The sequence below is a fragment of the Abramis brama genome (genome assembly GCF_963993115.1).
Source record: "Abramis brama genome assembly, chromosome: 25".
NCBI lineage: Eukaryota > Metazoa > Chordata > Actinopteri > Cypriniformes > Leuciscidae > Abramis > Abramis brama.
In genome coordinates this window covers 1,842,501-1,857,500 of record NC_139987.1, presented here as the reverse complement: position 1 = coordinate 1,857,500, position 15,000 = coordinate 1,842,501, and the positions used below count along the sequence as shown (strand labels likewise).

Genomic DNA, 15,000 nt, shown 5'->3' with positions numbered 1-15,000 from the left:
TAAAGCGCTGGAAAAGAGAGAGTCAATAGTTTCTGTTGCAACATCGAGTTCTTCTAGTTTATCTGGGATGCTGAGATGATGAAACTGATCAGGAAGATTATTAATAAAGTATCTTTAGTGGCAGAAGTGATGGGTCTAACATATTTGTAACACAGAGTCGGCTTTGCAGCCTTGGCTAAATGAAGTTTACACAAGACTAGATAATGATCTGAGATAATATTAGATCTAGAGTATGATTACGACAATGAGTGGGTCCTGACACGTGTTGTCTAACTCCAGTAGAGTTTAGAATGTCTCTAAATGCCAATCCCAATGAGTCTTTTTCATTATCTACATGGATGTTAAAATAGCCAACAATAAGGACTTTATCTGCAGCCAGTTCTAACTCTGATAGAAAATCAGCAAATTCTTTGATAAAGTCTGTATTGTGCCCTGGTGGCCTGTATTTAGTAGCCAACACAAATGACAAACGGGATTTATCACTTACGCTAGATAACATTACAAAAAGCACCATCACTTCAAAATAATTATATCTGAAACTAGATATCTGAGTAATACTGAAAATACTGCTATAAATTACAGCAACACTTCACCCTTTTCCTTTTAGACAAGGCTTGTGTTTATAACAGTAATCTTGGGGGTTGACTCATTTAAAGTAATGTAATCATCTGATTTTAGACAGGTTTCTGTGAAACACAGCACATCTAGATTATGATCTGTAATCATATAATTTACAAAGAGTGATTTGGTAGAAAGGGGTCTAATATTCAGCAACCCAAGCTTTATAATTTTTTCATCTGTATTATATCAGTTTTTTGTTTGTTTAACATCAGTTAAATTTTTACCCTTAAATGGGTTCGAGAGTTTTTTTATATTTACTGTGAAGGAGTCTCTATGTTTTGGGATTTATCTGACTTCTGAGACAGCTAGCAGACGGTCGGTTTAGCCAGTCTGTCTGCTGCCTGACCTGAGCCCCAGATTGTCATGTTTTATCTCTAAGACCATGTGCCATATTACTAGAGAGAAGAGCAGCATCATCCCAGGAGGGATGAATACCATCTCTTTTCAACAGGTCAGGTCTGCCCCAAATACGTAATCTTCTACGCAATAACCCAACAAGTTCATTTGCAAGCTCAACTTTTCCCCCAGCTACGAATATTCAAGAACCAGCTGAACCCATGCAGATCGGATTCACCAAAGTGTCTGTGGAAGAATGCTAACGACGTCGAGGGAACCGCCTATGCTTCTATTGTGGCCAACCAGGTCAGTGTCGTTCATGCCCTAACAAACCCGCCCAGACTAAAGTGAGTACATCTTTTACTACGATTTTGACTACGTGTTTTACTCTTCTCCTCACACTTACCTATGCTAATTCTTCTCAATGTGTTCCAGTGCTTGTTGACTCTGGCTCTGCAGTAAATTTAATCCATCATGAACTGGTCCATGAACTCAATATCCCTGTCATCCTTTGCATACCACCTCTTAATATAACTGCCATTAATAATCAACCTATTAGAGTGGGAATTACTCATCAAACTGTTCCTGTTATGGTCAAGATAGGCCTATTCCACTCAGAAACTATCTCCTTGTATCAGCAACGCCCCAGCATCCGGTGGTTCTAGGAAACCCATGGCTAACTATTCACGATCCACAGATTTCTTGGAATTCCAAGGAGCTCACACAATGGTCTCCACATTGTTATTCTTATTGCCTCCAACTCAACCTACAGCTCCCCTGTTTAACCACAAGCATTGAGAGTCCTGTGACTAACGAAGCTGTTAATATCCACTCATTGCCCCTGGGACAGCTTGAGTTCACACTTGCATACAATTAGAGGGAGTAAAGTTGAATGTGTATTTGGCATGCTGTCTGGGGGAGGGCTAATTATCTGAACGTGCTCCTCCCGAACTTGGTTAATAAAAACATCATTTTATAAAACACCACATATGGATTCAACTACTCAACCGAGTCAGTCATCGTTACAATTATTTGAATGTACTGGAAATGATTTCAAACTAAATATGTTTTATAAAATAAAGTGATACATGTCATGAATTTATCAAATTATTTTAAAAGGAAATAATGCACTTGGATACAAAAGTATGCACGTCATGTCATTGACCCATAGGCAGATAAACTTGTTTTATATTGTCAGTGTAATTTATGTGGGTGATTTGTGTCTGTATACATTTCCTTTCTTTCTGAGTGATTTGTGAGGAAGTTACCAGGTTTTTCTTGGTCATGACGAACTGAAAGACTGGATTCGACTTTGCCAAGTGTTTCTATCCGGATGCTCAGTGGGAAACAGTCATGTGTCACCTCACAGCAAGAAGGACTCCAGTGACCCAACGAGCTGTTTGGAGGATGGATGGATAAACAGAATGTATCACAGAAACTCGATTACTGCAGGTACAGTATTATCCACAGATTGCACACTTAAGCTCAAAATGCTCATGTTCAACAGAAATACATGAAATAAGTACTTTTGGTGTGTTTAAAACTATTTATAATTCCCTTCTATCTTTTACAGGATGACCCATTCTCATTTGCCATTAAGTGCAATATATGAAGCAAAATAAAAAAAAATTTATGTGGATATGAAGCTGTTAAAAAGCACGACCTGCATTTTAATCCTCTTTATAGAAGCTCTTCTGAGAGAAATTTTAATGAGTAACTTCTGTCATGTTAATTACAAATGAAATTCCTTGAGGACGAAGATTTCCGCTGACAAACAATTCAGTCTAATGAGCTGGAATGTGGTATTACAATTCACACAGTCATTAACCCAAATTATTTGAAATTATTTTTTTTATGTTTCAGATGTTTAAGGATCACAGCTTTGTGTCAGAACATTCTGCCATGAATAAATGGCCGGAGGATTATTCCCAAGATCCTAATATTTATATAATATCCGAGTTGCAGTTCTCCAGAAGTGTTCAACACCACAAAGTGTATTTTCTAATATTACGACCCAGATTAGGGACTAACATAAAAAGCCGTTCAGAAAAATTAAAAACAAGTTGCAATGGACAGGGCAAAAAATAATAATTATTGGAAGCAAATAGTAACAAAGACAAACAAGGAATATATAAACATATACAAAGCTTAAATGACTGGTCAGCTAAACTACAACTCCAACAACAGAGTTAAAACTTTCCTAACACACAATAAAAAAATAACAAGCACAAAAGAATCGTCTCCTGTTACTGATGTAACCTCTGTTGCCTGGCACTGTGGGGAAACACCTAGAAATACTGAAGTATTGGAAAATGAAGAAATTGGAATAATGTTACATCGCAATGACGTTCAGGTACGCAAACTGGGGCGGGATCCAGTGGTGGAACTAGACTTTTATACATGGGGTGGCCAACGGTACTTTAGGGGGTCCATAGACTGTGAAAGAATATCATGTAGAACATTATTGAATACAAGTGAACAGTTAATATTAAAATAAGATAAGTGCTAAGAATTAGGTGCTTAAAGTTTTTCAGGTCTAATAGGGGGTGGGATCTGCGGGACCTGTGCCGGCATATGAACCCCCCACTGTACTCGTCACTCTTGGCTTGCAGCTCCACTACCATAAGGGGAGCATGAGAAGCTGGGTTTGTTTCTTGAAGAGTTGAGTGTCTTCTGCGATAAGTTTGATCCCTCAAGGACGGCTTCTGCGTGGGCACGGCTCTGGCAGAAGATGCAGGAGTCTTGCTCGCCCGGGAGCTCGTAAACCATTGCAAAATTTTGACTTGCATTGTGTGAAGGAGAAAGATTCTGAGGAAATGTTATTTGTAATGTAACCTTGTAGAAATGTAACCTTATATAGAGAGCGATCCCGCCCAATTCGCATTGGTCATAACCACGTTATTCCAAACAGGCTTCAGTATTTTTAGGAGGAAAGTGTTTTGAGAGACTGATATTGAAAGGGAACTTCTGGGACAGCTTACTTACCTATGCTTTATCTCTATTCTATTTTAAGTAGACAAACAATAACTCACCATCCTTTACAAAAGAAAAGAAAAACAAGCACCAAAACCCTCAAAAACAGGTTTCCTGGGGCAGGCCAAGGCAAGGCCACCAGCAGCTCTTCAATAGGAAGAGTCCTCAGGTGTTAGAAGTAATCAGAATCTGCACCAATCCAATTGGCAACTGACTGTGCTCAAAAATAAAAGAGAAAGGGAAAACAAGAGAAAAATAGCAGGGACTCGTCATAACATTATTGTGACACCTGTACATTTCAGTATTTTTTTTTTCATTCAGCAGGTCTAAAGGCAATTTGAAATGTTGATGATTCATCATTTAATCTAATATATCAAAGATGCACTCCATCCATCCATCCTCCAAACCACATGTGCTTGAGTCTATCCCAGCACCCTGGGCTGAATGCAGGGAATCATCACATGGACAGTCAGTCATCACAGAGTGATGTATAAGTTCACAGACTCACAAACTGGGAAAAACAGGATAAAGTTGGCAAATGATACAGTTTGTCTTGTGCATAGTAAGTGATGCAAAAGGGAAGGCAGCAATCTCAGAAGGAAGTAAAATGGGATGAGGTTTATAGAAGACCTTACTCCACTGGACAGAGAAAGACGAAAAAACTCGCATCACCATTACACCACCAGAAAAAAGCCAAAATAGTTGTTTTGGGGTCAATATAATTCTGCAAAGGGGATTGAATATTGCAAGACAACAGCCCTCCTGAATGGAGTGTTTATTATTCACAGTGAATTTGCAGGTTCTTTGTGTGATATCTGAGAGCCTCCTTCAGATGAAATTTGCTACATTAATTTAAAATCTACAATGTATCCTTAAACTGTGTAAATTAGGAATGCCATTGTTGGGATGGGTTAAAAACTAACATAAAACGTGGACAAACATTGCTTTAAATTGTGTATGTGCATTCATTTTGATAAAATGTACCTGTTCAGAATTAAATACACCCTTTCCCCAACTTCTTTGATTTTGAATTACTGAACAAATACTATACTCACAGTGTGTGTGCATGTTAGTTGCTTTCACAGTTTTTGTAGTGCTGATAGTAGTTTTATTATATATTTATCATGAAAATGAGTGCATAATATAAGTTTTGAAGTGGGGGGAAAGAACAGACAGCCCTCATTTAAACAGAAAGGTGACTGTATCAATGATACTGACACTGATAGTACTTAGTGAAAGGATGGCATTACATACAGTTATTTAATATACATCCTTTTTTGTTTATTCTACATTTAGGAATTTAATGTCAACATATTAAAAAGTTCAATAAGCATTCAGATACAAGCTAAAACAACACTTCAGAAAATCATTTAAAGTTCTTCCAAAAATGAAAACTCTGTCATTAATGTCATTAAAAACTCACCCTCATGTCGTTCCAAACCCATAATGCTTTCGCTCATCTTCAGAACTCAGATGAAGATCTTTTTGATGAAATCTGAGAGCTTTCTGTCCCTCTGTTGACAGCTGCACAACTACAACTTTTACAACTTTCAAAGTTAATAAACATCAAAAAACTAATCCATATGAATTGAGCAGTTGTCCAAAATTTCTGAAGAGACACAATCACTTTATATAATGAACAAATTGAATTTAGGCTTTTATTCACTTAAAAACATTCATCAAGCTCAAGTATACTTGCTTGATCTTCCCCCATATGTGAGAACCAATGAGGTTCATTCTCGTGTCACGCAGCACGTTTGAGCTTCAGCAAGAACCAATGAGGTTCATTCTCGTGTTACGCTGCACGTTTGAGCTTCAGCAGAACCAATGAGGTTCATTCTCGTGTTACGCTGCATGTTTGAGCTTCAGCAGAACCAATGAGGTTAATTCTCGTGTCACGCAGCACGTTTGAGCTTCAGCAAGAACCAATGAGGTTCATTCTCGTGTCACGTGGCACGTTTGAGCTTCAGCAAGAACCAATGAGGTTCATTCTCGTGTTACGCTGCACGTTTGAGCTTCAGCAGAACCAATGAGGTTCATTCTCGTGTCACGTGGCACGTTTGAGCTTCAGCAAGAACCAATGAGGTTCATTCTCGTGTTATGCTGCACGTTTGAGCTTCAGCAGAACCAATGAGGTTAATTCTCGTGTTACGCTGCACGTTTGAGCTTCAGCAAGAACCAATGAGGTTAATTCTCGTGTCATGCGGCACGTTTGAGCTTCAGCAAGAACCAATGAGGTTCATTCTCGTGTCACGTGGCACGTTTGAGCTTCAGCAAGAACCAATGAGGTTCATTCTCGTGTTACGCTGCACGTTTGAGCTTCAGCAAGAACCAATGAGGTTCATTTGCGTGTTACGCAGCACGTTTGAGCTTCAGCAGAACCAATGAGGTTCATTCTCGTGTTACGCGGCACGTTTGAGCTTCAGCAAGAACTAATGAGGTCCATTCTTGTGTTACGCGGCACGTTTGAGCTTCAGCAAGAACCAATGAGGTTCATTTTCGTGTCACATGGCACGTTTGAGCTTCTGCAAGAACCAATGATGTTCATTCTTGTGTTACGCGGCACGTTTGAGCTTCAGCAAGAACCAATGAGGTTCATTCTTGTGTTACGCAGCACGTTTGAGCTTCAGCAAGAACCAATGAGGTTCATTCTTGTGTTACGCAGCACGTTTGAGCTTCTGTAAGAACCAATGAGGTTCATTTTCGTGTCACATGGCACGTTTGAGCTTCTGCAAGAACCAATGATGTTCATTCTTGTGTTACGCGGCACGTTTGATCTTCAGCAAGTACCAATGAGGTTCATTCTCGTGTCACGTGGCACGTTTGAGCTTCAGCAAGAACCAGTGAGGTTCATTTGCGTGTTACGCAGCACGTTTGAGCTTCAGCAAGAACCAATGAGGTTCATTCTCGTGTTACGCAGCACATTTGAGTTTCCCGCTGGACAAAAAATAATAATCTATGATTTTTTGTGGTTTGAGCTTCAGCAAGAACCAATGAGGTTCATTCTCGTGTCACGTGGCACGTTTGAGCTTCAGCAAGAACCAATGAGGTTCATTCTCGTGTCACGCGGCACGTTTGAGCTTCTGCAAGAACCAATGAGGTTCATTCTTGTGTTACTCAGCACGTTTGAGCTTCTGTAAGAACCAATGAGGTTCATTTTCGTGTCACATGGTACGTTTGAGCTTCAGCAAGAACCAATGAGGTTCATTCTCGTGTTACGCGGCACGTTTGAGCTTCTGCAAGAACCAATGATGTTCATTCTTGTGTTACGCGGCACGTTTGAGCTTCAGCAAGAACCAATGAGGTCCATTCTCGTGTTACGCGGCACGTTTGAGCTTCTGCAAGAACCAATGATGTTCATTCTTGTGTTACGCGGCACGTTTGAGCTTCAGCAAGAACCAATGAGGTTCATTCTTGTGTTACGTAGCACGTTTGAGCTTCAGCAAGAACCAATGAGGTTCATTCTTGTGTTACGCAGCACGTTTGAGCTTCTGTAAGAACCAATGAGGTCCATTCTCGTGTTACGCGGCACGTTTGAGCTTCAGCAAGAACCAATGAGGTTCATTCTTGTGTTACGCAGCACGTTTGAGCTTCTGTAAGAACCAGTGAGGTTCATTCTTGTGTTACGCAGCACGTTTGAGCTTCTGTAAGAACCAATGAGGTTCATTTTCGTGTCACATGGCACGTTTGAGCTTCTGCAAGAACCAATGATGTTCATTCTTGTGTTACGCGGCACGTTTGAGCTTCAGCAAGAACCAATGAGGTTCATTCTCGTGTCACGTGGCACGTTTGAGCTTCAGCAAGAACCAGTGAGGTTCATTTGCGTGTTACGCAGCACGTTTGAGCTTCAGCAGAACCAATGAGGTTCATTCTCGTGTTACGCAGCACATTTGAGTTTCCCGCTGGACAAAAAATAATAATCTATGATTTTTTGTGGTTTGAGCTTCAGCAAGAACCAATGAGGTTCATTCTCGTGTCACGTGGCACGTTTGAGCTTCAGCAAGAACCAATGAGGTTCATTCTCGTGTCACGCGGCACGTTTGAGCTTCTGCAAGAACCAATGAGGTTCATTCTTGTGTTACTCAGCACGTTTGAGCTTCTGTAAGAACCAATGAGGTTCATTTTCGTGTCACATGGCACGTTTGAGCTTCTGCAAGAACCAATGATGTTCATTCTTGTGTTACGCGGCACGTTTGAGTTTCAGCAAGAACCAATGAGGTTCATTCTTGTGTTACGCAGCACGTTTGAGCTTCTGTAAGAACCAATGAGGTTCATTTTCATGTCACAGGGCACGTTTGAGCTTCTGCAAGAACCAATGATGTTCATTCTTGCGTTACGCGGCACGTTTGAGCTTCAGCAAGAACCAATGAGGTTCATTCTCGTGTCACGTGGCACGTTTGAGCTTCAGCAAGAACCAGTGAGGTTCATTTGCGTGTTACGCAGCACGTTTGAGCTTCAGCAGAACCAATGAGGTTCATTCTCGTGTTACGCAGCACATTTGAGTTTCCCGCTGGACAAAAAATAATAATCTATGATTTTTTGTGGTTTGAGCTTCAGCAAGAACCAATGAGGTTCATTCTCGTGTCACGTGGCACGTTTGAGCTTCAGCAAGAACCAATGAGGTTCATTCTCGTGTCACGCGGCACGTTTGAGTTTCAGCAAGAACCAATGAGGTTCATTCTTGTGTTACGCAGCACGTTTGAGCTTCTGTAAGAACCAATGAGGTTCATTTTCGTGTCACATGGCACGTTTGAGCTTCTGCAAGAACCAATGATGTTCATTCTTGTGTTACGCGGCACGTTTGAGCTTCAGCAAGAACCAATGAGGTTCATTCTCGTGTCACGTGGCACGTTTGAGCTTCAGCAAGAACCAGTGAGGTTCATTTGCGTGTTACGCAGCACGTTTGAGCTTCAGCAGAACCAATGAGGTTCATTCTCGTGTTACGCAGCACATTTGAGTTTCCCGCTGGACAAAAAATAATAATCTATGATTTTTTGATGTTTGAGCTTCAGCAAGAACCAATGAGGTTCATTCTCGTGTTACGCGGCACGTTTGAGCTTCTGCAAGAACCAATGATGTTCATTCTTGTGTTACGCGGCACGTTTGAGCTTCAGCAAGAACCAATGAGGTCCATTCTCGTGTTACGCGGCACGTTTGAGCTTCTGCAAGAACCAATGATGTTCATTCTTGTGTTACGCGGCACGTTTGAGCTTCAGCAAGAACCAATGAGGTTCATTCTTGTGTTACGCAGCACGTTTGAGCTTCAGCAAGAACCAATGAGGTTCATTCTTGTGTTACGCAGCACGTTTGAGCTTCTGTAAGAACCAATGAGGTCCATTCTCGTGTTACGCGGCACGTTTCAGCTTCAGCAAGAACCAATGAGGTTCATTCTTGTGTTACGCAGCACGTTTGAGCTTCTGTAAGAACCAATGAGGTTCATTTTCGTGTCACATGGCACGTTTGAGCTTCTGCAAGAACCAATGATGTTCATTCTGGTGTTACGCGGCACGTTTGAGCTTCAGCAAGAACCAATGAGGTTCATTCTCGTGTCACGTGGCACGTTTGAGCTTCAGCAAGAACCAGTGAGGTTCATTTGCGTGTTACGCAGCACGTTTGAGCTTCAGCAGAACCAATGAGGTTCATTCTCGTGTTACGCAGCACATTTGAGTTTCCCGCTGGACAAAAAATAATAATCTATGATTTTTTGTGGTTTGAGCTTCAGCAAGAACCAATGAGGTTCATTCTCGTGTCACGTGGCACGTTTGAGCTTCAGCAAGAACCAATGAGGTTCATTCTCGTGTCACGCGGCACGTTTGAGCTTCTGCAAGAACCAATGAGGTTCATTCTTGTGTTACTCAGCACGTTTGAGCTTCTGTAAGAACCAATGAGGTTCATTTTCGTGTCACATGGCACGTTTGAGCTTCTGCAAGAACCAATGATGTTCATTCTTGTGTTACGCAGCACGTTTGAGTTTCAGCAAGAACCAATGAGGTTCATTCTTATGTTACGCAGCACGTTTGAGCTTCTGTAAGAACCAATGAGGTTCATTTTCGTGTCACATGGCACGTTTGAGCTTCTGCAAGAACCAATGATGTTCATTCTTGTGTTACGCGGCACGTTTGAGCTTCAGCAAGAACCAATGAGGTTCATTCTCGTGTCACGTGGCACGTTTGAGCTTCAGCAAGAACCAGTGAGGTTCATTTGCGTGTTACGCAGCACGTTTGAGCTTCAGCAGAACCAATGAGGTTCATTCTCGTGTTACGCAGCACATTTGAGTTTCCCGCTGGACAAAAAATAATAATCTATGATTTTTTGTGGTTTGAGCTTCAGCAAGAACCAATGAGATTCATTCTCGTGTCACGTGGCACGTTTGAGCTTCAGCAAGAACCAATGAGGTTCATTCTCGTGTCACGTGGCACGTTTGAGCTTCTGCAAGAACCAATGATGTTCATTCTTGTGTTACGCGGCACGTTTGAGTTTCAGCAAGAACCAATGAGGTTCATTCTTGTGTTACGCAGCACGTTTGAGCTTCTGTAAGAACCAATGAGGTTAATTTTCATGTCACATGGCACGTCTGAGCTTCTGCAAGAACCAATGATGTTCATTCTCGTGTTACGCGGCACGTTTGAGCTTCTGCAAGAACCAATGAGGTTCATTCTCGTGTTACGCAGCACATTTGAGTTTCCCGCTGGACAAAAAATAATAATCTATGATTTTTTGATGTTTGAGCTTCAGCAAGAACCAATGAGGTTCATTCTCGTGTTACGCGGCACGTTTGAGCTTCTGCAAGAACCAATGATGTTCATTCTTGTCTTACGCGGCACGTTTGAGCTTCAGCAAGAACCAATGAGGTCCATTCTCGTGTTACGCGGCACGTTTGAGCTTCAGCAAGAACCAGTGAGGTTCATTTGCGTGTTACGCAGCACGTTTGAGCTTCAGCAGAACCAATGAGGTTCATTCTCGTGTTACGCAGCACATTTGAGTTTCCCGCTGGACAAAAAATAATAATCTATGATTTTTTGATGTTTGAGCTTCAGCAAGAACCAATGAGGTTCATTCTCGTGTTACGCGGCACGTTTGAGCTTCTGCAAGAACCAATGATGTTCATTCTTGTGTTACGCGGCACGTTTGAGCTTCAGCAAGAACCAATGAGGTTCATTCTTGTGTTACGCAGCACGTTTGAGCTTCAGCAAGAACCAATGAGGTTCATTCTTGTGTTACGCGGCACGTTTGAGCTTCTGTAAGAACCAATGAGGTCCATTCTCGTGTTACGCGGCACGTTTGAGCTTCTGCAAGAACCAATGATGTTTATTCTCGTGTTACGCGGCACGTTTGAGCTTCTGCAAGAACCAATGAGGTTCATTCTTGTGTTACGCGGCACGTTTGAGCTTCAGCAAGAACCAATGAGGTTCATTCTTGTGTTACGCAGCACATTTGAGCTTCTGTAAGAACCAATGAGGTTCATTTTCGTGTCACCTGGCACGTTTGAGCTTCTGCAAGAACCAATGATGTTCATTCTTGTGTTACGCGGCACGTTTGAGCTTCAGCAAGAACTAATGAGGTTAATTCTCGTGTCACGTGGCACGTTTGAGCTTCAGCAAGAACCAATGAGGTTCATTCTCGTGTCACGCGGCACGTTTGAGCTTCTGCAAGAACCAATGAGGTCCATTCTCGTGTTACGCAGCACGTTTGAGCTTCTGTAAGAACCAATGAGGTTCATTTTCGTGTCACATGGCACGTTTGAGCTTCTGCAAGAACCAATGATGTTCATTCTTGTGTTACGCGGCACGTTTGAGCTTCAGCAAGAACCAATGAGGTTCATTCTTGTGTTACGCAGCACGTTTGAGCTTCTGTAAGAACCAATGAGGTTCATTTTCGTGTCACATGGCACGTTTGAGCTTCAGCAAGAACCAATGAGGTTAATTCTCGTGTGACGTGGCACGTTTGAGCTTCAGCAAGAACCAGTGAGGTTCATTTGCGTGTTACGCAGCACGTTTGAGCTTCAGCAAGAACCAGTGAGGTTCATTCTCGTGTTACGCAGCACATTTGAGTTTCCCGCTGGACAAAAAATAATAATCTATGATTTTTTGATGTTTTAGCTTCAGCAAGAACCAATGAGGTTCATTCTCGTGTCACGTGGCACGTTTGAGCTTCAGCAAGAACCAATGAGGTTCATTCTCGTGTCACGTGGCACGTTTGAGCTTCAGCAAGAACCAGTGAGGTTCATTTGCGTGTTACGCAGCACGTTTGAGCTTCAGCAGAACCAATGAGGTTCATTCTCGTGTTACGCAGCACATTTGAGTTTCCCGCTGGACAAAAAATAATAATCTATGATTTTTTGATGTTTGAGCTTCAGCAAGAACCAATGAGGTTCATTCTCGTGTCACGCGGCACGTTTGAGCTTCTGCAAGAACCAATGAGGTTCATTCTTGTGTTATGCAGCACGTTTGAGCTTCTGTAAGAACCAATGAGGTTCATTTTCGTGTCACATGGCACGTTTGAGCTTCTGCAAGAACCAATGATGTTCATTCTTGTGTTACGCGGCACGTTTGAGCTTCAGCAAGAACCAATGAGAAGTTCATTCTCATTCAACTTCTTCCCAGTTTCCCCGCCCTTCATGTTTACGATACAATATTAACATTTTCTCTATGAAATGGCACTGAAGCTTCAGCAAGAACCAATGAGGTTCATTCTCGTGTCACGTGGCACGTTTGAGCTTCAGCAAGAACCAGTGAGGTTCATTTGCGTGTTACGCAGCACGTTTGAGCTTCAGCAGAACCAATGAGGTTCATTCTCGTGTTACGCAGCACATTTGAGTTTCCCGCTGGACAAAAAATAATAATCTATGATTTTTTGTGGTTTGAGCTTCAGCAAGAACCAATGAGGTTCATTCTCGTGTCACGTGGCACGTTTGAGCTTCAGCAAGAACCAATGAGGTTCATTCTCGTGTCACGCGGCACGTTTGAGCTTCTGCAAGAACCAATGAGGTTCATTCTTGTGTTACGCAGCACGTTTGAGCTTCTGCAAGAACCAATGATGTTCATTCTTGTGTTACGCGGCACGTTTGAGCTTCAGCAAGAACCAATGAGGTTCATTCTTGTGTTACGCAGCACGTTTGAGCTTCTGTAAGAACCAATGAGGTTCATTTTCGTGTCACATGGCACGTTTGAGCTTCTGCAAGAACCAATGATGTTCATTCTTGTGTTACGCGGCACGTTTGAGCTTCAGCAAGAACCAGTGAGGTTCATTTGCGTGTTACGCAGCACGTTTGAGCTTCAGCAGAACCAATGAGGTTCATTCTCGTGTTACGCAGCACATTTGAGTTTCCCGCTGGACAAAAAATAATAATCTATGATTTTTTGATGTTTGAGCTTCTGTAAGAACCAATGAGGTTCATTTGCGTGTCACATGGCACGTTTGAGCTTCTGCAAGAACCAATGATGTTCATTCTTGTGTTACGCGGCACGTTTGAGCTTCAGCAAGAACCAATGAGGTTCATTCTTGTGTTACGCGGCACGTTTGAGCTTCTGTAAGAACCAATGAGGTTCATTTTCATGTCACATGGCACGTTTGAGCTTCTGCAAGAACCAATGATGTTCATTCTTGTGTTCCGCAGCACGTTTGAGCTTCAGCAAGAACCAATGAGGTTCATTTGCGTGTTGCGCAGCACGTTTGAGCTTCAGCAGAACCAATGAGGTTCATTCTCGTGTTACGCGGCACGTTTGAGCTTCAGCAAGAACCAGTGAGGTTCATTTGCGTGTTACGCAGCACGTTTGAGCTTCAGCAGAACCAATGAGGTTCATTCTCGTGTTACGCAGCACATTTGAGTTTCCCGCTGGACAAAAAATAATAATCTATGATTTTTTGTGGTTTGAGCTTCAGCAAGAACCAATGAGGTTCATTCTCGTGTCACGTGGCACGTTTGAGCTTCAGCAAGAACCAATGAGGTTCATTCTCGTGTCACGCGGCACGTTTGAGCTTCTGCAAGAACCAATGAGGTTCATTCTTGTGTTACGCAGCACGTTTGAGCTTCTGCAAGAACCAATGATGTTCATTCTTGTGTTACGCGGCACGTTTGAGCTTCAGCAAGAACCAATGAGGTTCATTCTTGTGTTACGCAGCACGTTTGAGCTTCTGTAAGAACCAATGAGGTTCATTTTCGTGTCACATGGCACGTTTGAGCTTCTGCAAGAACCAATGATGTTCATTCTTGTGTTACGCGGCACGTTTGAGCTTCAGCAAGAACCAGTGAGGTTCATTTGCGTGTTACGCAGCACGTTTGAGCTTCAGCAGAACCAATGAGGTTCATTCTCGTGTTACGCAGCACATTTGAGTTTCCCGCTGGACAAAAAATAATAATCTATGATTTTTTGATGTTTGAGCTTCTGTAAGAACCAATGAGGTTCATTTGCGTGTCACATGGCACGTTTGAGCTTCTGCAAGAACCAATGATGTTCATTCTTGTGTTACGCGGCACGTTTGAGCTTCAGCAAGAACCAATGAGGTTCATTCTTGTGTTACGCGGCACGTTTGAGCTTCTGTAAGAACCAATGAGGTTCATTTTCATGTCACATGGCACGTTTGAGCTTCTGCAAGAACCAATGATGTTCATTCTTGTGTTCCGCAGCACGTTTGAGCTTCAGCAAGAACCAGTGAGGTTCATTTGCGTGTTGCGCAGCACGTTTGAGCTTCAGCAGAACCAATGAGGTTCATTCTCGTGTTACGCAGCACAGGGCCGGCCCGCGGCATAGGCAAATGCTAGGGGCGCCACTCATCCATAGGGGCGCCAGAATGAGTGAACGAGTTAATAAAAATAAAAAAATAAAAAAATATTTTTTTTATTTTTTTAATAATACTATTTTAAAACCATTAATTCGAAATATAGATAAAGCAAAAAAAAAAAAAAAAAAAAGTCCGGCACATCCATCTTCCCCGGCCCAGCGAGTGCTTGAAGTGCGTCAGAAACAGAGCGCGCGCGCGATCAGTTGTTGGTAATTTGTTGTGTAGCGTGCGCGATGCCGCATCCAATGTAGACAGCATTGCTTTAGTTTGAGGGCGCTTAACACACTC

The 15,000-nt window shown here is 42.2% G+C and overlaps 1 protein-coding gene across 1 annotated transcript in view; it reads right to left on the bottom strand.

Moving 5' to 3' along the window:
* The window catches only part of ca9 (carbonic anhydrase IX), a 21,211-nt gene extending 18,863 nt beyond the window's left edge, over positions 1-2,348 (bottom strand). Inside the window, exon 1 of the mRNA XM_084104231.1 lies at positions 2,226-2,348. Within this exon, the coding sequence (XP_083960357.1) occupies positions 2,226-2,243 (18 nt within the window). The 5' untranslated portion in view covers positions 2,244-2,348. The remainder of the gene's footprint in view (positions 1-2,225) is intronic.
* Positions 2,349-15,000: the final 12,652 nt, after the last annotated feature.